Below are 26,440 nucleotides of genomic sequence, written 5' to 3' on the forward strand. Positions count from 1 at the left end.
TTGCTAACTCACAGGCTGGTTGTGCGGCTTAAACAAGGTAGCACAGGGCCCAGCATACAGTAAGCGCTCATAAGTGTTTGCCGTATGCGCAAGCACTGCTTTCTTGGGTTTCTCTCGGCACTGCCCAAGCTGGGTAGGAGACAGGAAAGTCAGAACAAGGACAGGAGTTGGTCCACACAGTAGAGAACAAAGGTCAGGGAGATGGTTCAAAGAAGAAAAAGCAGTGATTCCTTGGAGGCACACAGACATCACCTCCTTTCCTCCCACCCCACTTCATTAAAGGATGAAATTGCCAAAGCTCTCTGAGATACAAAATCTCTCCTGGTCATTCTTAACCTTGAGGTCTGGAACCTATTTAATCCCTAAGACAAGCCTGGGCCGCTCCAGCTCTCCAACTATGAAGTTAATTTTATGCTGCACTTTCAAGTCTGAAAGGTATTATTAAATATTAGGACACTCCATTATAAGCATGTCCAAGGCTGCAGAGGGCCATTCTGACCTCTAAAAATGTGTCTGTAAAGCCGTTTAACCCTAAACCTGAAAATGACTCGATTCACTGGGTGCAGCAACACAGCCCTGAGTGGCCAGCAGACTGGCCACAGATACAAGGCGTAGCCATAAAACCCGTTTCCTGGGCACTCTCTGGTGATGCTGGCCGGCCCAAGCTCCAGAAAACATCACCGCCTCCGTCCCCTTTGCATCACTGCCTACTGCTGAGGGTTACAGCAAAGCACCTCTTCCAGCAAACCCATTTTAGAGGTAGTCGCTGAGGCCCCGAGAGGTAAAGGGAATTGCCCAAAGCTGCCAACAGGGCCCTTCTGACACCACAGACCACAGAGCATCTTTCTGGCTCCAAGTTGTGTGTTCACCAAAAAGTACACAAGACAGAACAGGGCGGGAAGAAGGAAGTTCAGACCCAACCCTGTATCCCCATCCCAGATAAAATATGCCTTCCTATATGCTGAGTTTCAGAATGTGCCACGCCTCCTTCCAAAAACTCAACAAGCCCCCACCCCCACCCTCTTCCTGGAAAAAGTTGTGGTTATAGAATGAAAGAAGTTTCCTCTCTGTCATCCATTCAAACAGATTTCTGGGAGGACAGCCAAAAAAGGCCCCAGTATCTTCTCTGACATAAGAATGGCCACAGGCAAATTTACCCCGCCTCAGTTTTCTCTTCTGTAAAATGGGGATAAGAGCCTTGCTTCATAGGGTTGTCTTTATAGATTAAGTAAATTTAAGCATGTAAAGCACAGAACAGGGCCTGGCACACATTAAGTGCTCAAACATGAGCTGCCATTTTACACACAATACCAAAACTAGACCAACGGTTCATCTACCCCTGAGAGCTGAGGGTGGAGCCATGCAGGGTTCCCAGCCACAGAACACGGGCCATACACCATCTTCGGCCACACGGGTCAGTCTTAGGAACCTGGACGCACTCAGAACCATGGAAAACCTTTGCCCAAAGCACACGCTCTAGAAACCTTTTTTCTTAAAAAAAAAAAACTTTCATAATAAAGTTTATTACCTAAACTGGTGGTAAAAAATATAAAATAGGATTCTGCACAGCAGAAAAATAAAGCCAGAGACCCTCCCCCAACCCCTGGTTTGTGCAAAGATACTGGGTATATGTAAACATGAAGAGGTAGAAGGTACGAGTTCAGGTCCTGGCCCCAGATACAATTAAGTTAAGCTGCTACGACAACCAGGGGGACCCAGAGGGAGCACCGGGAGGGGGCACCCCCACAAGAGGTGGGGAGGGGTCTGCGGCCTTGTCTCCAACCCAGGGCAGAAGGCGCCTCGCCCCCTACACCCTCTCCCTCCAACCCAGGCGGGGAGGGCACCCACGTGGTTCCAGGGAAATAATAATAATAGAAAATAATAAGGCGCCCCAGTTAATGCTGCGTGCGCGGCCGGTCAGATCTGGAAGGGGAAGGAGCTCAAGTAGTCCCGGAGGACGGGGTTGAGGGGGATGCGCGCCAGGTTCTCGCGGCCCACGGTGGCCACAATGCGCTGGCGGCACAGCTCCTGAAGCGGCCGCACACGGCGCTGGCGCAGCGGGGCCCCCAGCATGCGGGGCGGCGCCGCCACGTAGTGCTCCAGCAGCTCGAAGAGGCAGTCGAAGCTCTCGCGGCTGCCGTCCAGGTGGAAGCGGCCGGCCTGGAAGTGCACGCGGATGCTCGTGGGGCCCGAGGCCATCTTCACGCTGAGGGCGAAAAAGCAGTTCCGCTGGCGGCTGTCGCGCACCAGAAAGGTGCCCACGGGCTCGGCGCGCAGCCGCTCGTGCGCCCCGTGCACGCTCAGGGGTCCCCAGTAGAAGCCGCAGGCGTCCAGGAGCGCGCTGGCCCGGGTGATGCGCCGGTACTCGGCGTGCGAGCGGAACGTGCGGAAGTGCGTGTCGCCCGGGGTCGGAGCCGGGGCAGCCGGGCAGGGCCGCGGGCGCGCCGGGGCAGCGGGCGAGGAGGAGGAAGAAGAGGAGGAGGAGGAGGAAGGTTCTGGCCGCCGTCGGGGCTCTGCTGCCGTGGAGATTGCATTGTCGGCTGCCACCTGGTTGTGTGCTACCATCCTACACGCGGGGCCGGCCGGAGGGGTGGGCCATAGCGTCCGGGGGTGCGCTGATGAGGGAGACAGGCTGTGAGCAGGGAGTCTGGGTGGGGCTGGGCAGGTGAGGGCCCGCGAGGCAACTTGGGAGGGGTGGGGCCCTGGGGTGAGCCGCTCCTAAAGGGCCGAGGGCTCAAGACCAAGTCCGCGCGGCCCTTTGAGCCTCAGTGGGCTCATCTAGAAAATGGGCTTCCCCGCTCGCGGAGCACTTCAAGGCGGGTGGGAGCTCGGTGGAACGGAGTGCAGCCCCCGAATCGCTCCGAGTTTGGGTACAAGAAGGGGGCGTGGAGAGGTGCCGGGGAGAAGCCTGCCCCGATTCCGGCCAACCGGCCCTCGGCTCACCGCCCCGCGACCGCCGCCTCCTGGCCAGGCCGGGAATTGGCGCCTTGTCCGGGCGAATTGGGGAAAGGCAGGAGAAAAGCTGCGCTGCGGGAACCCCACGCGCGGGGTCTGCCAGGGTGGGGCCAGAGGGGGCCAGGAGCGTGGCGGCCGCGACCCCACCACGCAGCCCCCGAGGCCGCCCAGACACCCGGCTGTCCTGTGCTTTCCTCCCCTCTCCCTCCCGCTTCCTAGCCCAGTGCCCCGCTCACCTGGCGGCGGGGCGCGGGGCGCCGCAAGCGGGGCGGCTAGGGTCTCCGGGGCTGCTCTCGCGCATGCTCCAGGGCCAGGAGCCGAGCAGCTGCCACGGCCGCAGCTTTATCTGCTGCGCGCCCGCCCCTGCACCAGTCTTTTAAACTGGCTTGGGGGCGTGGTCGGCCGAAGGTTCCTCCCCCTACAGACCCCACCCCCTTACAGGCCCGCCCTTCCGCGCCACTTTCGGTTTCTTTTTCTGCGCGCCGCGGAGGCCAGGCCGGCTCGACCTTTTCCACGAATCAGGGAGCCCTACCCGGGGAAGCCCCCCGCCCTGACCTAGCCTCGCATCTGTCCTAGGACGCCCCCCGCCCCCCGTCAAGGTCTCTAGCACCACCTCTCAACCTCCTGGGCACTTCTCAGACGCCCCCTTCGGAACTGGCGGCCCTACTTTGCCCCCACGTAACTTCGGTCGCAGATTTCTGCAGGCAAGCCCTTTAGGATACTCTGGACTAACCGTGACACACCCCTCTTCCCCTCCAGGTGTCTCAGCACCCATCTCTGGTAGAGCTGTGTCCTCTACTCCGGAGCCAGACACCTCCACCCGACCCTGGGGTCCAACCTCGGACCCCTCGGGACTGCTCCCTCCACTGCCCTGCCCACGTAGTCTCGGAGCCTCTGGATGGCCGCCTCCGCACCCTTCCCTGCCTGTCGCTGTCCCTGGTCTTGGCGTGGGCTTCCCAGGAAGCGGCGGCCTGACCACAGGCTTCGGAGGAACCCTTTGGCGGTGCGGGAGGGGTGCCTCGGCTGCGAGCCCAGTTCCTCGGAAACCGGTTGAGGACCGGCAAGGTACCGGCGGCCTTGGCCAGCCCTCCCTATTGCACGACAGCTGGAGAAACTGAGGCCCAGTGGTTGGCAGAGGGGGAGCTCCAAACGAGGCACGCCCTCCTCGCTTTTATTTTGGGGAGAGGAAGGCGCATCTGGACACCCCTAAGTGCACTTGGGAGCCCAGTGAAAAGATAGTTCATTTTCAGATGTGATAATTCCAAAAACCTACTTTGAGTTTTCCTGGCCAGCCCCTCCTCTCCCCCGACTTCTACTTTACAGATTCCCCCGCACTGCTCCCATCTGCCCCCTCCCCACACTCACACCTCCGCCTTGGAATGATGGGGTACCAGCTACGATTTGTACATTTGTGTGTGATGCTCTCTGTCGTGGAAAGGCACGGAGTAGGTGCCTGGCTGGTACATGTATTTTTGAATGAAAGAAAGAACAAATGAGCTTGGGGGCTGGTGGGTAGCCTGTCTCACAGTCTGGGAGGGGTCCCGGGGAAGACGCCAGGCTTGGCAGGGACTGGCCTCACGCTGGCACACACTGCCCTCTACCGGCAGCTCTCAGGCTGCAGCCCAGCTAGCTCCTCTGCTCGGAGCCCTGGCTGGAGCCAGGTCCTCCTGCCCGCCTTCCTGGCGATTTCCTTCCCTGGCCCTAGGTAGATCCCAGGACCCCCGTGTTTCAAAGGGGTGGCCCAGAACCAGCCTTGCTTAGGACCCCATTGTCTGCGTTAATTCGTGTTGGCAACAGCTGGTGTTGGTCATTGATGTGGTTGTCTTGGGGGGTGTGTGTGTGTGTGTGTGTTAGAGAGAGAGAGAGTGCTCATGCACTTGTGTGCAAGGGAGTGAGAAGATGCAGAGCCATGCATGTGTCAGTGGTCAGGCGCTGTGGTCATTCTGGAGCACCCGCGGGGGGCTGCCCTGTGGTAGGTGACAATATAAAGTATTGGACTTTGGACCCAATCTATCTGGTTTCCAACTCCAATTTTGCAACTCTCTGTCCTTGTGACCTTGAACATGCAGTTAACTCCCTTGCCTGGTTTCTTCATCTATGAAGGAGGTAATAATATCTCCCTCCTAGCGTGGGGATTAAATGAGTGATTATGGGTCAAAGGCTTAGACCAGTCCCTGGTGTATAATAAGCGTTCAGTAGGTGTTTGCTGTTGCTGCTATTGTTTATCAGCGCCTGTCAGTGGCTGTGACAGCAAAATGGAGCCTGCAGACACGTGGCTTCATTTCAGAAGTTCTAGCCCAAGGAAAGCAGGCCATAGAAGGCATGGGTGGAGTAGGAGGTAAACCAGGCCCCTGGGTGCTGGCAGTGGGGAGGCATAGCACCTCCTTCTCACTTGAGCTGGAGGCGGGTGGTCCAGGCTCAGAGAAGGCAGCCAGGCTGGGCTGGCTCCTGCATGACTTGTCTTCCTGCCAGCGTGTCTCCTCGGCAGGCCTCTGGGCAGAGAGAGATTTATAAATAGCTGATGGCCCATATACCCCCCCACCCCCCATTGACAGACCGGATGGCCACTTGGGAGAGCAACCTCTTTTTCCCGGGCACCGGGGCCTCCTCCTCTCGGCGCCCTACTTGCTGCCACATGCCCACCCATCCCCCTGGAGCCCCCTCCATTTCATTTACTGATACCTGTGGTGTATTGGCCTAAACTGACTGGGTGATAAATGCTTTACAGTCCTTAGACCATTGGATTGACACAACAATCCAATCTGCCCATTTTACAGATAGGGAAACTGAGGGTGGGGAGTCACTTGCCCAGGGGCACACAACTCAGAAGGGGCAGGGCGGAGCTTCATACCCAGGGTGTCAGACCCCAAAGCTTTAGCGCTTGTCTACTGTGCTGTAAACTCCCTCTCCACCTTCTCCCCCAACCCCCACACCCTAACCAGATTCCTGGTGATCTCGAATCCCGGTCTGTTTTCTGGAAAAACAGTAGATGCCAAAGAAATCAGATTCATTTGCAACCTGAGCCTGCTTGGGGAGGAGTGAGGACCGTTCTGCCGACTTTCCTCTTTATAAGCTTGTGGAGGCCCCGGGTCTTGCCAGCCAAGCCTCTGTCTCCCACTTTGTGGCTTTGGGCCGTTCTGAGTCTTGGTTTCCTTGCCTGTACAGTGGGCCTCATCCTCTACCCTGAGCAGAGCCTGGTTGTGCAAGCCATAGTGAGGCAGGCACAAGTTGCCAAGCACACATGGGCTCTCCTCACCACCAATAGTGACGGTTACTACAGCTTTGGTTTCATTTTCTGAAGTCCTGAGTTCAAAACGAAACCGAATCCAGATACAAAAGGGAAAAAGAAATACACTGATTGACAAGCATTTGTGTCCTGGGCTGTTCTCCCTGGAGGACCGGCAGTAGAGTCGCAGGAAGCTAGGCCACGTGGGAGCCCTGAGGAGCTCAGACTCCACAGCTGTGGAGACCCTAGGCAAGCAACTTGCCCTCTCTGGGCCTCATTTGCCCCAGCTGCAAAATGAGCTTTGGAGGTTTTGTGCCTCACAGAGCAGCATGGAAGCAAAGCCCAAAGCAAAGGGCCAGGTACAGAGAAAGTGCTTAGCACAAGTGACTTCTTGTCACAGGGCAGTTGGGTCAGCCCTATGTCCACAGCTTGCTGGGTCACAGCCAGACCTGTTGGCTGGTTCTCCTCCCCCCACCCCCACCCTCAGCAGCCCTGGCTGCCCCAGAAGTGAGGGGCTTAGCCAGCAGCTGGGGGGAGTCAAGATCTTGGCCCTCGGAGCTCAGTTTTTCAGTTTCTCTTTCTAGCTTTGGCAAAGTCCTGCTGGGAAAAGCAGCCCCTGGTCAGGTCGCGTAATCTTGAAACTGTCCTCTGCCCCGGCGCTCATCAGCCTTTCTTTACAGCCATGATTCCCATGGGAGTCTGTGCCTCTGGGGAGCCTCGAGCTGTGGGGCTTAGAGCAGGGGTCCCCAACCCCCAGGCCATGGACGGCCTGTTAGGAACCGGGCTGCACAGCAGGAGGTGGGCGGCGGGCAAGCGATTCGCTCTCGAAGCTTCGTCGCTTCATCTGTGGCTCCCCATTGCTCGCTCGCATTACTGCCTGATCCATCCCCCCCATCGCTCGCATTACTGCCTGATCCATCCCCCCCATCGCTCGCATTACTGCCTGATCCATCACCACCCCCACCCCCGTCTGTGGAAAAATTGTCTTCCATGAAACCGGTCCCTGGTGCCAAAAAGGGTGGGGACTGCTGGCTTAGAGCATGGATTCTGGTTTCAGTCTGTCACTTAATGAACACATGGCCTGGGGCCAGCTTCTTAGCTTCTCTGTGGCTCGATTTCCTCATCTGCAAGGTAGGGGTAATGACATTTATTTCACTCTTTCAGTATTTATTCAGTAGGTATTTATTGAGTGCCTACTGTCTGCCAGGCACTGGGAACTCAGGGGTCTTCAAGCAGACATAGGGGAGACAGTGAATTCACATGAGTATTTCAGATCATGGTAAGTGCTATGGGAAAATAAAGAGGGAAAAAGGGAACAACAAGGTGTTTGTGGAGTGGGGGCAGGCGTGAGATAAGGCAGTCAGGGAAAGCCTCTTGGAGGCTGGAGTTGAGGCCTTTCTAAAAGTGGGGTGATGAGGATTCCAGGTAGTGAGAACAGCCAGTGCAAAGGCCCTGTGGTGGGAGTGATTGGCATAGTTGAGGATCAGAAAGGAGACGTGTAGTTGGTGTAGAGAGCCAGAGGGTGAGTGCAGGGGTGAGTTATAGAGGTTGACAGGGGTCCAGTTGATGGGACAGGGCTTTGTTGGAACGTGGGAGGGGTTTGGATTTCACCCTGACTGCAGGAGACATTCCTTCAGGCCCAGGAGACACTACAGGATTGGGTGTGGAAAAAACCCTCTGGCTGCTGAAATTCTGGACAGCTGGGGTATTAGCCACAGAGACCTACAGTGGGGGCCTTGGGACACACCTCACAACTGTCCCTGACCTCCCCCTCCCTGGATGTTACCACACTAGCCCCCAAAATTGGTACAAAGACAGTCCTAAGGGAAAGCCAGGACATTCATGCTTTGTAGTAGAGAACACTGCTTGAGGAGTCCAAGACCTGAGTTCTGGGGTCACCCCTCCCTTCCTGGAAGAGGAGTCACCATTTGCTGAGCCTGCTGTGGGCCAGGTGGCAGTGTCTTGGTATGTTGTCTTATTTACTCTCCCCCATGGTTCTGTGAGGTGGAAATTATGTCGCCATTTACCAGATGAGAAAAGGGGAGCTGATGGAACTTGGTGAAAGTGTTTTGGAGAGACCTGGGGCTTGGCCTCTGTGCAGAGAGGTTGCTGCATTACATGGGGTAGAACCTAGTCCCGGCTGGTCCCGACGGCAGGAAAGGTGGTGTGTTTCCGTGGAGGGGAGGGGACGCTCGAGCCCAAGGAGAAGGCTCTCGTCCGGCAGAGGAGGAGTGATGGCCTGAGCTGGTGGCTGGTCTTCCAAGGTCCTGGGGAGACTTGGTGGGAACATTCCAGCAGGCCTATTATCCCCGTGTAACAGGTGAAAAAGGAGAGATTAGGTCAGAGATTATGTGAAGTATCCAGTATTAACCGGCTTTCAGAAAGCAGTTGCTGGTACTGTGTTAATAACTCAGAAAAAGGAGGGGTGGGAAAGAGGATTTCTGAGAGCCCTGGTTGTGGCACACCAGGTCCTGGTCCCAGCTCCCCACCCCACCACCACCCTCCCTCCCACCCTCCCTGTGGCTTCAGGCAAGTTCCCTTAATGCAGTGGCCGATAGAGCTGTCAGAAAGCCCAAGCCTGGCAGGCCCAGTGCCTTTTCATCAGTAAATCTCCCAGGATCTTGCTCGGAGCCTATTTTGGGGCATTATTCTAATAGGCCGATCTGGTTCCCACCCTACCCCATCCCATAAGTGGCAAAGTAGGTGTCAGCAGCTGATGACAAGAACAATGGTGGTTACCTTTGGCAGTTGACACAGAGGGGAAACAAGAATTTGCAGAAGCTGGGCAACTAGACACGAGGGCTGACCGTCACAGGCTGGGGACACTGGGGGCGGGGGCAGGAGGGCTCCTCAGCTCTGCGGCCGCCACACCGTTGGAGGGGCTGATCGCGCCCCAGTTCTTTCGCTTAAGGCCTGTTGCTTCAGGGCACACTGACCAGCAGGAGACTTGATGGTGGCCCGCGCCGGCCGCGGGGGAAGCCCGGTGCCTGCTGGCTGGAGAAGAGGGTGGCCCCTGGCCAAGCCGGCAGGGATGAGCAGCCTCTGGGAGGAGGCGACCCTTGACCCGAATTTTAAAGAGCGAGTGAGACTCAGCCCAGGGAGGAGAAGGGAGAGGACTCCTGGCAGAGCAGGGTGTCAGCAAGGGCCTGGAGGCCAAAATTAGAGGACCCGAGTGGCAGGTGGCAGGAGACGAGGCTCAAGGAAGCAGGAGAGGCCCTGGTGCCACCCTGATGGTTTATAGGCAGAGGCTTGGCTGGGGGAAGGCAGTGGGTGGCTAGCCTTGGCCTCTCCCTGCCCTGGGGTGGTGAGTCCCACTGAGGAGAGCCTTCTGGGTCACCTCGCCTGGACCAGTTTGCAGATGCAGAGTTTACATTCAGCATTCCTGTGCTATTTCTTTTCAGAGTCAACAGAGCTTTGCTGAGCGCTTATTAGATACTTCACTGATGCTCATGCCTTTTCTCCCTGATTTTCATTTCCTAGAAGAAAATAAAGTATTTCCCCTCCCCAGACATATCCCCAGGCACCAGCTTAGTCTATGTCCTTCCAGATCTTTTTCTAAGCACTTACATACCTGCATTTTCCCCCATAGAAGTACAGTGTTGCTTTGTGTAGAATTTTTCCCCTCCATCAATGGTATATCTTTCTCCATCTAGCCCTTTTCACCTGATAGCATATCCTGGCAATCTGAGTAGATAGCATAGAGATCAACCCCATTCTTTTAAAACCTACACGATAGTCCTCAGTGAACCTGCGTGTTCATTTAGCCATCCTGTGGGTTGTTTGCAGTTTTTTGCTCTTGCAAGCCATGTGGCCCTGGCACACATGAGAGAAATGCTTTGCACACTATAAATGTTCATAGACACTGCCCCGTTCGCCTGCCAACATGTGCGTGCACATTTGACCCCTTGGCAACTGCATTCAACTGTATCTGCTTCGCTGGGTTCTCCCAGTACTTGTTATTATCAAAACTTTTCTGGTTTTGCCCATTCACTGGGTTCAAAAGTGGCACCTCACTGTTGCTTTTTTTTTTTTTTTTAATAAATTTATTTATTTGTTTATTTTTGGCTGCGTTGGGTCTTCGTTACTGCGTGCGGGCTTTCTCTAGTTGTGGCGAGCGGGGGCTACTCTTTGTTGTGGTGCGTGGGCTTCGCATTGCAGTGGCTTCTCTTGTTGTGGAGCACAGGCTCTAGGCACATGGGCTTCAGTAGTTGTGACACGCGGGCTCAGTAGTTGTGGTGCCAGGGCTTAGTTGCTCCACGGCATGTGGGATCTTCCCGGACCAGGGCTCGAACCCATGTCGCCTGCACTGGCAGGCGGATTCTTAACCACTGCGCCACCAGGGAAGCCCCTCACTGTTGCTTTAATGCCTGCACATTCTTTCATTTATTCAGCAAATATTTGCTGAGCTCCTAATATGTGCTAAGTAGAGGGGATGCAGCGATCAAGAACAGCATGGTGCCTTGGACCTCTTGACAAAGCCTGAGGTGCAAAATAAGGCTCAGAGAGGTTAAGAGACAGCCCCAGGGTCACCCAGCGAGGGAACAGGGGAGCTGAATCTACAGAGTTTGAGGTCTTTTCCCTCCTGAATCATACCTCAAATGGGCATCTCAACGCAGGCTCTGTACCCTCTTCCCTGGCTGCTCCTCCCGCCACCCCCAGGACTGTTGGGTCTGCTTAATGGTGCCCGGGCAGCTGAGCGAGCAGTCCCACCACAGGCGGGGCTGTGTCTATTTCTCAGACCTCACTTCACCCCAACATCCCAACACGGGGTGGTGGGGGGGGAATGTGCAGGACCTCTAGGTGGCTGAATTTAGCATCTGTTTCTCTCTGTTTCCTGAATTTGGGTTTTCAGCAGGCCTGCCCCCAAACTACTACCGCCCCACCCCAAACCAAGCAAGTGAAAGAATGAATCTGTGGTTTGATTTTTGTCCTCTTGTCATCGTGTGTCTGACTGCGGGAGGGTAGCTGTGTGCCCGCATGTGCTTGCTTGTGTGTGTTTCGGTGTGTGGGAGGGGAGGCAGGTGAGAGCCTGCGTGTGTGTATGGGGGTGTGTGTATCTGGCAGTCTGCACGTGAACCTCGGGCTCTGCGTCTGAGTGGGTTTGAATGGCAATTTCTTTGTATATGTGACTGGATGTCTGTGTATTTGTACCACTTTTTTCTGAGTGTTGGTTTCAGGGAAATGTGGGGTTAAGATGGGGCCATAAACCACACACGTGACCCAGTCTGTCTGTTTCCCAGCTCACTTCCTCTATTGCAGAGTTGATGTCTCTACAGTAAGCTCCTGCCTTCAGTGATTGTATCATGAAAGGACACTGTCCAGGGAATAGGGAAGTCCTTTGGTGAGTGGGGCTCAAAGTCCCTGACCTTATCCTCTGACCCTCTGTCTCCACCTCCTCCCTTAAAACTGCTCTCTAGAAGCACTTCCCAAACTCTTTAGCACTGAGGTGTCAATGACTATCATGACATTTTGTGGCCTTTTGTTTTTAAACAGGGAACCAGGAGGTCTGGGGGGAAGGAAGCATGAATCTCGGATCTCAGACCTGCCCTCCAAGAGGAAGGCCTCCTGTGCCGCCTTGGTCCAGGCCCTGCTCCCTCCCTCCTGGCCATGACCTCCCACAGCTCTTCCCCTTGTCCCTTCTGTCCCCTACCATTCAGTCTCCACCCAGCAAAGACACTAGACCCTGTCTCTCGCCTGATTAAGACCCTCCCGTGACTTATCACACCAAATAAAATGTCCAAGCTCCCCACGGCCCTGCAAATCCTGTGTGGCCTGGCCCCCACCTGGTGCTGCCACCCCCTGGCGGCCACCTGCACATCTGTGCCAGCCACGCCAGTCTTTGGAACACCTCAAGCTCTTTCCTTCCTTGGGGCTTTGCACATGCTGTTACCTTGGCCTGGAATGTGCTCCCCTCCTCCTAGGCCCTCCAGGCCCAGGTCTCCTCCACTGGGCCTTCCTTGACCTCTGTCCCCACCCCTGCTGCACCAGAGTTGCTCTGCGTTACGTCCAGACCTTGCTCCTTTGATACTGCTTATTGTGACCAGCAAATCTTGTGCTTACACGTTTGTGTTCTTTCTGTGGACAGGGCCTTGTGTGTCCTCTGTGTTCCCAGAACCTAGCCCAGCCCCTGAAAACACTTGGTCCCTTAGTAAAGTTTGTTGAAACAAGTGAGGCTCAGAGGTTGATCACTAGCCCAAGGCCACGCAGGAGGGAAACAGATGAGCCAGGATTCAAACTCAGGATGCTCTGGACTGCAGAACGCACATACCTAACCCCTCCTCCTGCCTCTCGCCTGCCACGGTCCTGGGCTGCCTACTGCATGTGGGTCACATGAACAGTGTGTGGGCCCGTGGGCATCCCGTGTGTGAGTGTGTGTGTGTGCACCTGTGTGCACGAACATGGGAGCATATAGGACAAAGGAGGGCTCTGCCCAAGCAGAGTGTTGCCCATCTACCCCAAAGTCTTCTTGATGTCTCCACCTCCCATTCATTTGTGCCCCTGTGTGAGGATTTGTTCCTTATACTTTCATGAGATCCCATCACAAGGCATGTCCCTCCTCCCTGCCCAGCCTCTTCCCTGCTTTGTGCTTCCAAACCAGGCCCCCAAACACGTGACACGTTTAATGAAATCAAAATGCCGACTCAAGGATAAGTCATCCAGTGTACAAGCTTTAATCAGTGTTGCATAGAAATCACTGTAGTAACACGTTCCTGCAAAAAGTTTGACTTCTTCCTTCTAGCATTCCACGCATGATGGCGTTTCTCATCTGGGTGAAACTGACACAGAAACAAAGCCATGGGGTGCCATCTTAGTTGTACTTTCATCCTAAGGGATAGGAATGGGAAAGGGGGCCTTTAATAGCTGAGTGCTTCCTAAAGTCACTTAACCGTCTCCTTTGGGTTTTGGATGCTCATGTGTATTTGAATATGGGGCATGGATAGAACTGAGACAATCATTAAGGTCCTTTTGACTTGCAAAGCCATCCATTTATCCCATCCATTTATCATACATCCATGAATGAACTGGATGGGTGAATGACTGGATGACTTACTGGGTAGATGACAAGAATGACCACATGGACTGACGGTGGTCCTGGGGCCTGCCTGGCAAGCCCACCTCCCCAGCAAGATTTAAAGCCAGGAGATTCAGAGTCAGGTTCAAAGCCCACTTTGTTCTGATGTCCAATCTCGGGTAGTTCGTTTTGGTTTTCAAGGCCCGGTTTCCTTATCTGACAAAGGAATGTCATCCCTTCCTTCCTGGTATTCTTGTGAGCCTGAGATGCCTGTCAAGCCACAGGAGGCCCTTGAAAACTGTTTTCCTCCCTCGATTCCTGCCTGCCGACTCAGCTCCCTTCCCTGCTAATGAGGGCCCTGCATCCCTGCTCAGACCTCCTGTGGAAGAAAGCCCACCTGTGTGTGCACACGGGGCCCGGTGGGAGCTCCCTAGTCTCGGGTGTTCTCTCCACAGCCACCCACCCCTCCATACGCCTTGGCCGAAGCCCTTGGTCTTCACTCTTGGCCACTCTCAGACTGCCCCTCCCCTCAGGAAACTCCCTCCATCTCCCCTCCCACTGGCAGGCCCCCCAGCCCATGTCTACTCACCCCTCTCTGTAGCTTGTGCACAACTTTGCTATCGTCTGCTCTTATTGTAGTTTATTTCTTAATAAACATGTCACAGCACTCACGGTGAAAACCACCCTCGTTTACAGAGCACTTCCTACATGGCTGGGCTCCGTCCGGGCCCCACTCCTTCTAGGCGGCTTTAGTGACCCTTCATAGCGGGCTGAACAGTGGCCCCTCCAAAAGATGTGTCCACATCCTAACCCCTGAAACCTGTCAGTGTGACCATATTTGGAAAAAGCCTCTTTGCAGATGTAAGTAAGGATATTTAGTGCATCCTGGATTATCCAGGTGGACCCTAAATCTAACGGCAAGGGTCCTTATAAGAGACAGAAGAGAAGGTTCAGGGAGAAGAGACCATGGGAAGTCAGAGGCCAAGATTAGAGTTGTGCAGCCACAAGCCACCGTGAGCTCGACAAGGGAGGGAGGATTCTCCCTTGGGGCCTCGGGGGACTGTGGCCCAGAGAACTCCTTGATTTCAGACTTCTGGCCTCTAGAAGTGAAAGGATACAATTCTTTTGTTTTAAGCCACCAGGTTTGTGATCATTTGTTACAGCAGCCCTGAGAAACTAATGTACCCCGTGAGGTAGGTACGATTATTACATTTTACAAAGGGAGAGCAGGCTCAGAGAGGCTGAGTGACCAGCCCAGAGTCCCACAGCTAGTCAGGGGTGGAGCCAGGACTCAGAGTCGGGCCTGGTCCCCTCTAGTCCAGTCTCGTGGTCACTAAGGCCTCCGAGGGGATTAAGGAGGCACATGCGGCTCTGTTCTAACGGCCCTGCCTGGTGTGGTCTCAGTAGGGCTGGTTGGGGGCCCCGCGGTGAAGACTGTGTCTGGGTCTCTGGACCCTCTCCACCACTCCCGCCACCCCTCCACTCTGACTGCCAACTTCCCCAGCCTCGAGTGTGTAGTGGAACAGAGACTGTGTTTATTGATCCCAGGGCCCATACTGTATGACTGGCACAGTGCCTGGCATACAGTAGGGGCCCAACAAATGTTTGCTGGGCAGATGAATGGGCGGGTGGATCTGTAGGCCTTGGGCAAAAGGACAAAGCTGCTGACCGACTTGCTTGGTCAGGACGGGGGTGGGTGGTCACCTCCTTCAAGCCTCAGGTGCCCTGTGCCATCTGCAGGCCTCAGTGGTGGCCTCCTCTTTGAGTAGCCCAAGGCCTCTCCTTACCCCTCACCCAGCCCCCAAAGAAATAGAGACGTCCCTGGAAATACTGCCTCCCCACCCCTCCCAGCAGCCCTGATCAGGATCCTTCTCGGGCTCCGATGGCTGGTGCTTGGGGGCTATTGAGGGAAGAGGGTGGAGATCACATTTGTTATTTCTATTGGAAAGAAAAAGGTTAAGGGAGCCAGGGACAGGAGGGGCAGCAGACACATTGTGATGCTTCTTGAAGAAGGCCGGAGTGAGTGGATCCAGGGTCTGGGTCTTAGGTCTGTGTCTGGCCCCTTCTCTGGGCTTCCTTTGCCCATTGCTCTAATGAGGGCATTGGCTCTGCCCCCACAGCTGGAACCCTTGAACAAGGCAGAAGTGAGCCTCTCATGAGGGTACAGATGGTTACCTTGAGTGTAGGGATGGCAGAAGAATCAGTGGTTGAGAAGGACTCAGACCCCTCCAACCTGCTCAGCCCCCAAAACCGGGGCCCGTGAGTCAGATGGAACCACTGTGGCTCCAACAGCAGTGCCCGTCTTGGTGAAACACTCACCGCGTGCCAGGCCCGGTCCCACCCAGTGTTTCAGTCAATTCTCCCGACCCGCTGACCTGTGGGTAGCTATTAACATCACCCTTAGGCAGGGAGGGCAGACTGAGGTTCAGAGACAGACAGCGACTTGCTCAGTGTCACACAGCGAGCGCGAAGGAATTGGAAGCAGGTCTGCTGAGCTCCCAAGTCCATGCTCTTTAAGACCGTTTATGGTAAGAGCAGCAAAATGGGGGTTTGCAGAGGGAGATGATACTGTGCCATCGGGTGCTCTCAGCCTGCATCTGCTCGGACTCGGAGAGGAATCTTCCCCCGAGACGGGACTGGCTGCAGTGACTTTCTAGCCCAGGCTACCACATTCTCCACCCCCTGCAGCATGGGACGGCGGCTGAGAAGTCATGGGGAGTGGACCTTGTGAGGGCTTTTGGCTGGAGTTCAGGGACAGGGGTCAGTGACTCCTGTTCTTCAGCCTCCCTACACACACGCGCACACACACACACACACACACACACACGCGGTGCCACGGTCACGGGGTCGGGGGGTGGCAGCGGGGGGAGAGCAGACAGGAGGAGGAGGATTCCTTGGAGACTCTTTATTTACTCTTTTCTGAAAGTTCTTCTCTCTGGAAGAGCGACCGGCACCTCTTCCCGGGCCACGTCATGGGTCAGGACTGCGTCTGCTTGGGCTTGGGGTTCTGCTGGGCCACAGAGTCGTCTTTGGCGCCTTCCTCCTGCCACTCAGGCTCCATCAGCAGCAGCTTGCCCTGCACCGGGAGCTCCTCTTCCTCTCCCTCTGCCTTTCCCTCCTCCTCCTCCTCCTCACCCTCCGACGACAAGGAGAAGTTATCCTGACTCACGCAGGCCACGAGCTTCTTCATGGAGGATTCGTGGGCCCGGCCGTGGCCCGTGCCGAGCTTGGCACAGTGGGAACCCATCGCCCACTTTGGCTGCCTCTCTGGACTGGGAGGAAAGGCCACTGGTGGGGTATGGAGGGGCCGTCGAGGGTGGTAAGCAGAGCGCTGACATCACAAAGGGGCCCCCCAGAGCCTCCCACCCTGGGATACCTGAGTCTGAGCCGACACCCGACTCAAACCTAGGCCACCAGCTGTCCCACTGAGCCCCTGCCACATACGGGGCAGGACCGAGGCAAAGTGCCAGGCCCACGCCCGTGCAGCCTCTCCCTGCCATGTTGCCTCCTCCATCTGGCCTTGTTTGCCCTGGCAAAAGTCCCCCTTTTAGCTGGGCTGAGGGTTGGGGATAGAATTTCCAGAAGCAGGAGAGCACGCAGACTCCCCCCCCACATCCTGGAAGTATCCAGCCCAAGAGAGCTGTTGACAGTATGTGATGAAAAGTAGCCACGAGGGAGCCTTCCAGGGACACTGGCAATGTCTGGCTTCTTGACCTGCATACTTAAAACTTGTGCACTATACTTCTGTAAAACTAAAGAAAACCCTACTCACTCTCTCCTGTTCTCCAAAATCACCCTTTAAAGGCAGCGGCTCGTAAGCTTTTGGGGTCACCAGCCTCTAGCTACACATGCCCATCCAGCACAGTTTCAGCCCGGGAGGGGGTTACGTCTCCTTGGTCATTCCTGAGCACTAGGAATCTGTTTTCTGACATATAATACAGACATTGTCCCAGATTCTCAGTGGCTGTGGTAGGCTGAGAGGAAAGAAACTAATGTACCCTGTGAGGGAGGTACGATGATTACATTTTACAAAGGGAGAGCAGGCTCAGAGAGGCTGAGTAACCAGCCCAGAGTCCCACAGCTAGTCAGGGGAGGAGCCAGGACTCAGAGTCGGGCCTGGTCCCCTCTAGTCCAGCCTCGTGGTCACTAAGGCTTCCGAGGGGATTAAGGAGGCACGTGCGGCTCTGTTCTAACGGCCCTGCCTGGTGTGGTCTCAGTAGGGCTGGATGGGGGCCCCGCGGTGAAGACTGTGTCTGGGTCTCTGGACCCTCTCCACCACTCCTCCCACCCCTCCACTCTGACTGCCAACTTCCCCAGCCTCGAGTGAGACGGGGAGATGATAGGGAGGTGATCCTGGATTATCTGGGTAGATGTGGAGTGCAACCACAAGCGTCCCTCTAAGAGGGAGGCAGAGAGATTTCACACAGGAAGCAGAGACTGGGGATGCGGCCACAGCAGAGGAACGCTAAGGATTACGAGGAGCCCCCAGAAGCTAGGTGGAGGCAGGAATGGACTCTGCCCGGGAGCCTCCACGGCCCTGTTGTGATAATGAGGGTCCCATCTCAGAATCCTAGCGGCCCACAAGGCCTCACCCAGTTCTGCCCTTTGCCTTTCGTTCCCCCCACGCTGGCCTTGTTCTTGCTGGAGCATGCTAGACCTGCTTCCCATCTCGTCACAAGTCACACTTTCCCCAGCTGTCCAACACCCCTTCAGGTTCTTCACATGGGCTGGGAGTTGACAAGGAAATGGAAAGGACAAGGGGGGCGTAGTATGGCCTTGGGCACCATGATGGCTCCGGGTGAGAGGACACGCCCAGTGTCACAGGGTAACACACCAGCCCAGTACTCAGGGATGAGCCCCCTGCCCTGGCCCCCTCCTCCTCCCCTGACCCCGTGGTGAATAGAAGCCTTGTTTGTGCCCTTTGCATAAGGGAGACCCTTACAGGCCAGCAAGTTTCTTATCTCAAGCTTTATTTGGCAGATGACTTTTGCTCATTTTACTCAAGATCTTGTGGGCTCCTTGCAAACTCGGGGCTTGGGCATCCGAGGGGGACTTGCTATGGTCTCGCGAGGTGCTTCCTGGCAGGTGACTCTTTCTGGTGGGCCCAGGGAAGCTTGGAGCTGCCTTATGCATCTTCTCCTCCTCCCGATCCTTCTTCAGCCTTTTGGAAAAAGTTCTAGTTACGGGGCCATCTGGGGAATCTGGGTGGGGATGGGCTTGGGGGGCTTTCAGACAGGGTGGGGTCCCAGCACTGCACAAGCCGCCCGCCTGTGGCTCCCGTCTGTCACGATAGGGCCTCTGTGGGTCCTCCCGTAGATCGGGACATCCTCCGGCCTCAGCTCCTGCGCCTGGTGCAGGCGCTCGCTTTCGCCCTGCTGCCCGGAGCCCTGCTGCGGACTGGGACTCCTCAGGCGGCATCGGACCATCGTGCTCGTGGGCGGGGTGGCTGGGGCTGGGGCTGAGGCTGCAGCTGGCCTTGGGGCTGGGGGGAGGAGGCTGAGGCCTGCCCTCCTGCTCTTACTGTTAACGGTGTTGGTCGGGTCTGTCGGCAGCTCTCTGGGGCCTTGTGTATAAGGAGCCCCGCTGTGTGTAAGCCCCCCCACCTTGGCCCCTTCTGTGAAAGCAGCACAGAGCATGGCAGCCACCCCTCGCCCCGCCCGTAAAACGTGTCCCTGTGCCTCGTAACGGGGGGACTCTCACAAGAAGAGCGCCAGCCTTCTTGTCCAAATCCAAGCCCTCATTCCCCACCCCCTCCAGCTAGTGCAAATCCACACGTAGTCCTTTCGGAAGCTTCCTCACCGCCTTTGCAGCTGTGCCTTTGCAGCTGTGCCGGGGTCTCTCAGGGGATCGGGGTGGGGCTTATCTGTCCACAGAGTTATCTTGTGCTTACTCTATGCCAGAAATTCCGGAAATTCCATACATTTACTCATTAACTGAGGCACGAAGAGGTTAAGTGACTTGTTCATGGTCCCTGCAAATAAGAGGCAAGGCTGGGCTTCAGACTCCATGCCCTTGGCCCTCCGCCCCCTCCCCCGCCCCGGGGACACTCTTCCCTCCTCCAAATGTGTCGTCTTCCCTCCACCTCTGGCCTCCTCCTGCACCTCTCACTGTACTTTTTTTTATTTTATTTATTTTTATATTTTTGAAATTTATTTATTTTTGGCTGCGTTGGGTCTTCATTGCTGCGCACGGGCTTTCTCTAGTTGCGCCGAGCGGGGGCTACTCTTCATTGCAGTGTGCAGGCTTCTCATTGTGGTGGCCTCTCTTGTTGCGGAGCACGGGCTCTAGGTGCACGGGCTTCAGTAGTTGTGGCATGTAGGCTCAGTAGCTGTGGCCCACGAGCTTAGTTGCTCCGGCATGTGGGATCTTCCCGGACCAGGGATCGAACCCGTGTCCCCTGCATTGGCAGGCAGATTCTCAACCACCGCACCACCAGGGAAGTCCCCTCTCACTGTACTTTGGTGACCCATTAAAATCCAGAATCGGAGTCATAGCAACTGCAGGGAGGATGTGGTAGACACATTAATGCCTCCTCCCAAAGATGTCCGTGCCCTAAGCCCTGAACCTGTGACTGTCACCTGACATGCAGAAGGGACTTTCTGGATGTGAGTGACTTAAGGAGATGGAAGATTCAGTGTGGGTTCAGTGTAATCACGTGGGTCCTTATAAGACGGGAGAGGGGGCTTCCCTGGTGGTGCGGTGGTTGAGAATCTGCCTGCCAATGCAGGGGACACGGGTTCGAGCCCTGGTCTGGGAAGATCCCACATGCCGCGGAGCAACTAAGCCCGTGCGCCACAACTACTGAGCCTGCGCGTCTGGAGCTTGTGCCCCACAACTAGAGAGGCCGCGACAGTGAAAGGCCCGCACACCGCGATGAAGAGTGGCCCCCACTCGCCGCAACGAGAGAAAGCCCTCGCACAGAAACGAAGACCAAACACAGCTAAAAATTAATTAATTAATTAATTAAAAAAAAATTAACCCCATTAAAAAAAAAAAAAAGATGGGAGAGGGAGACAGGAGGGTCACAGGAAGAGATTTGAAGATGCTACGCCACTGGCTTTGACGGCGGAGGGGGGGGCCCTGAGCCCAGGAAAGCTGGAGGCCTCTAGGAGCTGGAAGACAAGGAGAAAGGTGATGCTTCCCGAGAGCCTTCAGAACCTGCTCGCGCCTTGCTTTTAGCGCCATAAGGCCCATGTGAGATAATAAATTTGTGTTTTAAGCTATGATGTTTGTGGTAATTTATTACAATGATGATAGGAAATTAATACAGAGGCCTCTTATATTAGTGCCCTCAGGCTCCCCCAGGGCACTTGCTCAAAATACGAATGCCCAGGCCTTACCCCCAGACCCTACTAAGTCAGAATCTCCATGGCTGGAGCTTGATCTATTTGTAAAAGCCTGCCCGGGGATCCATGTTCAGCCATCCTGCCAGCATCTTCTGACTGGCTACGGAACCAATCTGGTAGTTGGGTCGTGGAAGCGAGTTCATCTCCCAGCTCAGTGGCCTCACCTGCAAAGACGAGGCCGTCAATACCTGCCTTGCAGGTTGGGTGTGAGGCCTGGAAGTGGCGAATGCCCGGTACCTGTGCTCCACGGTGCTCTATGAATGGAAGTCATGGCTGCGACGTTTCTGTGGCCCTGTCAAGGCAACTGGGTCAGGGTTCTGGTCACTGATGAAATGCCCTGGGCTTTGCTCTGCAATGAGATCGTGACCCAGGCTCTTGTGTTAAAAGATCTGACAGTTCCCTTTGAGGCCAGGGGACGGAAGTGTTTTGTGAACCACCTTCACATATCTCAGTGTATCCTATGGTTAGTGGACCAAGTTACCTTGTTTCCTCAGCCAGGGATGATATTGTACCCGAGGATTAAATGAAAGCTTAGCTCAACCACTGTCTGGACAAGTTACTCTCACTGCACCCAAACGGAGGCATCTTTTTAAAAAATGGGAATTTCGGCATCTGGCACCTTGGGGAATTGGTGGGATGTAGTGATGGCTGGTGACTCGAGCTTGAGCTGGGAAATGTTTACTGGCTCTCGGGGGTGGGGAGTAGGGGTGGCAAGCCAGTCTTTGATTGGTAGCATTTGCCAGTTTGTGGCCCATTTCAGGCTGCCAGCAGAAAGCCACTGAGCACAGAGCTGGGGAGCGTGCGTTCAGAAACCAGCACGGCCATGGGGCCTGTAAAGGGGTGGCTGGGGAGGCAGATTTGGGTTGTGACTTGGGAGTAGTCAAGACTTTGAAACAAGATCCCGTGCGACAACCATCCCTCGCGTCCCCTCTTCCCAGTGTCCCCAAGCCCTCCTCGCCGCTGAGTCCATCAAAGCAAAGAGACAAGAGTGGCGTTTTTCCTTCAACGTTTATTGACAGGCGGCATTGTTCGCTGGCAGGCTCCTGTTCATTTCATTGGAACGGTGGCATGTTCGAGATGTGGCAAGAGGGTCTTAAAGGCTGGTAGTGGTTCAGGCAGGAGTGTGGTGGTCTTGCTACTGGGCGCTTACTGTCTTGCACACCTTACCGTGGTGTAGCGGCGGCAGCACACTGCGGAGAGCGAGGGGGCGAGAGCAGACTTCAGCACGGGCTGAACCCCCAGCTCCACCCCAGCTCCCCGGCCCCCACCCACGGAGCGGACCCCCTCACCTCTCCTGCGCCTCCGGCAGCACCGCCTCCTCTGGCTGCGACATCTTTGTCTCGGGCGGCGGCGTCTGCTCCGGCTCGGGCTGCGGCAACAACTGTTTCTGGCCATGGTGATGGATGGATTCGGCCTGGATGCTCAGAGCAGGGGATGCCGCCTTGGTTGAGCCAGCCAACCTGTGAGCAGGTGGAACGTTGTGGGCTGTGAGCCAGGGGCTGACCCCCGGGCCTCTTATAGGCGCGGGGAGGGCCCTGGTCATTGTGAGGTCACAGAGGCCTGGACCTCACAGACCAGGGCCAGGGCCGGCCTGCATCACGTCCATATATGGGCATGTGGGAGGCCCTCGCTGAAGGAGGGCAGGGCTGTGATGCGTGTGGGCCTCCAGGTCATCAGCAGAGGGGAGACGAGGTGACCTCCCTGTAAGGACACTCACTCGCTCCTTCACATCACTGAACACCTGCTATATGCCAGATTCTGCCGAGGCCCTGGCATGCAGTGATAAACAAGGCAGACGTGTTCCTGCATAATAAACCTTACAGTCTAACTACAGGAAACGTGAATGAAATGACCACACAGAGTAATTATAATTGTGAAAAGTGCCGAGGAGAGGAACTTCAGGTTTTTATGAGAATGCATGTTGAGGGGGGCTTGACCTCAGGAGAGGCCCTAGGAAAGCCTCCTAAGGAGGATGAGTCAGAATGGGAGGTAGGAAAAGCATCTGGGAAGAGGGAACAGCTGTTGCAAAGCTCAGAGGCAGCACGTGTGTGTGATTCCACTCATGTGAAATGTCCAGAGAGGGAGAGCCAGAGACACAGAGATGGGTGGGTGGTTGCCTAGGAGTGGCTGGCCTGGGAACGGCTGCTCAGCGGGGCAGGGTCTCCTTTTGGGGTGATGAACATGCTTGGGACCCAGAGAGTAGCGATGGTTACCCAACGTTGTGATTGTACTCAATGCCACTGAATTTTCACTTTAGAATGCTGGATTTTACATGATGTGAATTTTACCTCAATTGAAAAAAAAAAAAAGTTCTGAGGCTGAAGGGTGCTTGAAAGGTGTAAGGAATCAAAAGGAGGCCCAGGGGGAGGAGCAGAGACTGTGGCAGAGGGGGGCAAGACAGGGCCAGACCACTCTCAGCTTCGTCTAACCTTTCCCACATCCCCATGAACTTGAGGGATAAAGAGGGCAGCAGTTAGAATTAGATTTCATTAATTATAACAGGAAACCAAAATAAGTGACTTTGGCGTAGAAGTTTTGTTTCATTGAAGAAGTCAGAGGTGATTTGGATGGTCATTAGAGTGTCTTGTTTGGGGGATCTACACGCTGGAGTATTTGGGGATAATGGGTATCGTGTTTGCCAACTGCTCTCAGGTGATTCAGAAAAAGAACAGTAACAAGGGGTGCGTATCTACATAGAGAAAGAGGGAGAGGGAGGGAGGGAGGGAGGAAGGGAGGGGGAGTGGAGTAAATGGAACAGAATGTTAACAATTGACAGTCTGGATGAAGGGAAGTTCTTTGTGTGGTTCCTGCAACTTTTCTCTAATTCGAAGTTATTTCAAAATAAATTATTGAGATAATTAAAAAAAAACAAAACAAAACAAAAGGGAAAAAAGTCAGGAGGAAGGCCTTCCAGGGCTGGTATAAGGACTCCACCCTTAACAAGGGCCCAGACTTCTTTTATCTTTCGCCTCTGCCCTAGGCAAGTACTTTCCATCCTCAAGGTTGCCTCGGAGTCCAAAATCAGGGCTGCCATGGACGGTTGTTTGTGCAGTTCGTATACTGCTCAAAGCTCTCAGCCCGGGGATTGAATGGTGCAGGCCAGGCCCAGCACCCATAAGCATGCGTCTGCCCATGGGAGCTGTCCTCTTCTAATTAGACTGCTCACAGTGGAAGTCTTTCCTAATTTGAACAAAGGCACATTAAGGGCTAGCCTCGACCCTGCTGGAAATTCAGCTATATCCACTGTGCAAGAATAAATGAAGAAGAAGAAAGGGGGCGGGGGGCAAAGGAGTTATAACTCTATAAAGAGCTTTCCCAGACACCCCCACCCAGCAACTTCTTCTGATCACTTGCCTTACCGTGAGAGCACCCTGCCCCTGAGGATAAAGCTGTGGTCCTTAGGAAGGAGAACGGGGCCAGTGGATAGTTAGTACCCAGAGGGGATGCAGCCAGAAACTTCCAGGACCCCACCCTGCAACCCACAACAAGGTGGGAAAACCACGAATTTGAAGCTGAAGTCCAGTAAGTTACAAGCGTGTTGCACTTGGCACATAGGAGGTCAGCAGTAAACTCTCAATTATTGACTCATGTCTAGACTGACTTAAAATTATCACCCCCGATCTTGTAACACTTAGTACTTTCTGAAGATAACCTGCATGATCCCGGAGGAACCCCATGAGATGACAGAGATGGGAATTTACCCTGTTTTGCTGATGAGGAATTTGAGACATCCAGGCCAGATCCCTCCCTCACTCAGGTTTTTATTGAGCATCTACTCTGTGCCAGGCACTCTTCTAGGCGGTGGGATTACAGCGTGAGCAAGAGAGGTCAGAGTTCTTGCCCCCAAGAAGCTTACATTCTAGTTGGGACAGACGGCATTATTCAAGTGAACAAACAAATGAACAAAAGGCTTTGAATTTTATTACAAGTGTGCGTAGAATCAGTTGATATGACAGCAGCTGACTGGAGGTTTACTTTAGGATGCCGAGGACAGGCCTTCTTGAGGAGGCAACATTTGAGCTGAGAGCTGAGTGAGAAGAAGGAGCCAGCCGTGCCAACATCTGTCCGTGTGGGTCTCCCAGGTGGGGAGGGAGCGAGTGGCTCTGTTGCACATGGTCACTCAGGGACTCTGCTCGGCGGAAGGGACATGTGAGCTGAGACTTGGCTGGCGGGAGTAGCCCATTGGTTTGAGGACTCGGCAGGGGGACAGGAAAAAGTTTGGAACTGAAAGGAGGCCCCTGTGGCTGCAGAGGAGGAAGCAGTTCTCGGCCTTACGGTTTAGTGGAGGAGACGGGTATGAGTCAAATCATCACAGAAATAGGTGAGGCGTCCTGGAAAGAGGAAGCCCTCGGAGTTCTGGAGTCGGAGGACTGCGGGGGCCACCAGAAATGTTGGGATTTTGGGTTCTAGCAGCCGCCTGTTACCCTAAATAATGCAGCACTTGCTTCTAACTCATACTTATTGTGTTTATTATTTGTCTCCAAGGAGAATATAAGTTCTGTGTGATCAGGAACTTAATTTTGTTCACGGAAACCATCCTAGCACTGAGTAATCAGTACATAAAAGAAATCCAAATATTTGTTGAAGAACTGAACAAATAAATGGATGCTTTGTGTGGTAAAGTTCTTTTATTGTCATTTTCCAAATATAAAATCATGGTTTCAGATTACGACTTTTTTTTTTTTAAAGAGCTCCTGACTTATTTATTTATTTATTTACTTTATTATTATTATTATTATTTTTTTTTTTGCTGTGTTCGGTCTTCGTTTCTACGCGAGGTCTTTCTCCAGTTGTGGCAAGCGAGGGCCACTCTTCATCGCGGTGCGCTGGCCTTTCACTGTCACGGCCTCTCTTGTTGCGGAGCACAGGCTCCAGACGCGCAGGCTCAGCAGCTGTGGCTCACGGGCCCAGTTGCTCCGTGGCATGTGGCATCTTCCCAGACCAGGCCTCGAACCTGTGTCCCCTGCATTGGCAGGCAGATTCTCAACCACTGCGCCACCAGGGAAGCCCAAGATTACGACTTTTGAAATGTCACACACCCTCTCCCTGCCCGCTGCCCTAGCTCTGCTGAGAAATCCCCAAGACTCCTGTCATCTCAAACACAACCTGAATCTCAGAAGGACGTCCGATTCTGTCCTCTGAGGTCCCAGTTGGTCAATCACATGGTGTGTCCTGTGTCCCCCCCGCCCAGCCACATCCATGAAGTCACAATGGCCACCTGCGGCTGCCTGGATCAAGGGGAGATGTCACCAAAGAGATGAAGGGGGGGGTAGGGGCCACGTGCTCCCCTCTGCCTTTGAGAAGGACAGAGCCAGGCAGTTCATTCTCAGGGTAACGAAAGGACGATCAGCAGTAGGAAGACAATGTTTTAAATGTACCGCTGCGCCCACCATTCTGCAGCCAGGGGTCTGTCCTGCAGGACTTCCCACATGTGGGCATGAAGGTGTGTATAGGAGGGTGCCCACTAGAGCACTGTTTGTGGGAAGAAAATTGGCAATACCTTACTATTGACCTTAAGGAAATGGTCCATTGTTACATCCATATTGCAGCTGTTCAGGAGAACACTATATTTCACTCTTTTTAATGGCTGAGTAATATTCCATTGTATATATGAAATAATGCCATTTGCAGCAACATGGATGGACCTGGAGATTATCATACTAAGTGAAGTAAGTCAGGCAGAGAAAGACAAATATCAAATATCATGTGATATCACTTATATGTGGAATCTGAAAAAAAAAAAAAAAGCTACAAATGAATTTATTTAAAAAACAGAAACAGACACACAGACTTAGAGAACAAATTTATGGTTACCAAGGGGAAGGGGGGGAGGGATAGATTGGGAGTCTGGGATTGACATGTACACACTGCTATATTTAAAATAGACAATCAACAAGGACC

The 26,440-nt window shown here is 54.4% G+C and overlaps 2 protein-coding genes across 2 annotated transcripts; both read right to left on the reverse strand.

The window, feature by feature from the left end:
* Positions 1-1,504: 1,504 nt before the first annotated feature.
* SOCS1 (suppressor of cytokine signaling 1) lies at positions 1,505-3,306 on the reverse strand. The gene is made up of 2 exons (XM_082359407.1): positions 3,192-3,306; positions 1,505-2,615 (listed from the first exon to the last, which is right to left on the reverse strand). Exon 2 carries the CDS (start codon positions 2,563-2,565, stop codon positions 1,918-1,920), a length of 648 nt encoding a protein of 215 aa, XP_082215533.1. The 5' UTR covers positions 2,566-2,615; positions 3,192-3,306; the 3' UTR covers positions 1,505-1,917.
* A 12,788-nt stretch (positions 3,307-16,094) lies between these two features.
* Positions 16,095-24,705, reverse strand: PRM3 (protamine 3). Its single transcript, XM_082360309.1, has 3 exons — positions 21,829-24,705; positions 18,894-21,729; positions 16,095-18,354 (listed from the first exon to the last, which is right to left on the reverse strand). The coding sequence occupies exon 3, from the start codon at positions 16,438-16,440 to the stop codon at positions 16,171-16,173; it is 270 nt and encodes an 89-aa protein (XP_082216435.1). The 5' UTR covers positions 16,441-18,354; positions 18,894-21,729; positions 21,829-24,705; the 3' UTR covers positions 16,095-16,170.
* Positions 24,706-26,440: the final 1,735 nt, after the last annotated feature.

The sequence above is a fragment of the Balaenoptera borealis genome, assembly GCF_965194805.1.
Source record: "Balaenoptera borealis genome assembly, chromosome: 16".
NCBI lineage: Eukaryota > Metazoa > Chordata > Mammalia > Artiodactyla > Balaenopteridae > Balaenoptera > Balaenoptera borealis.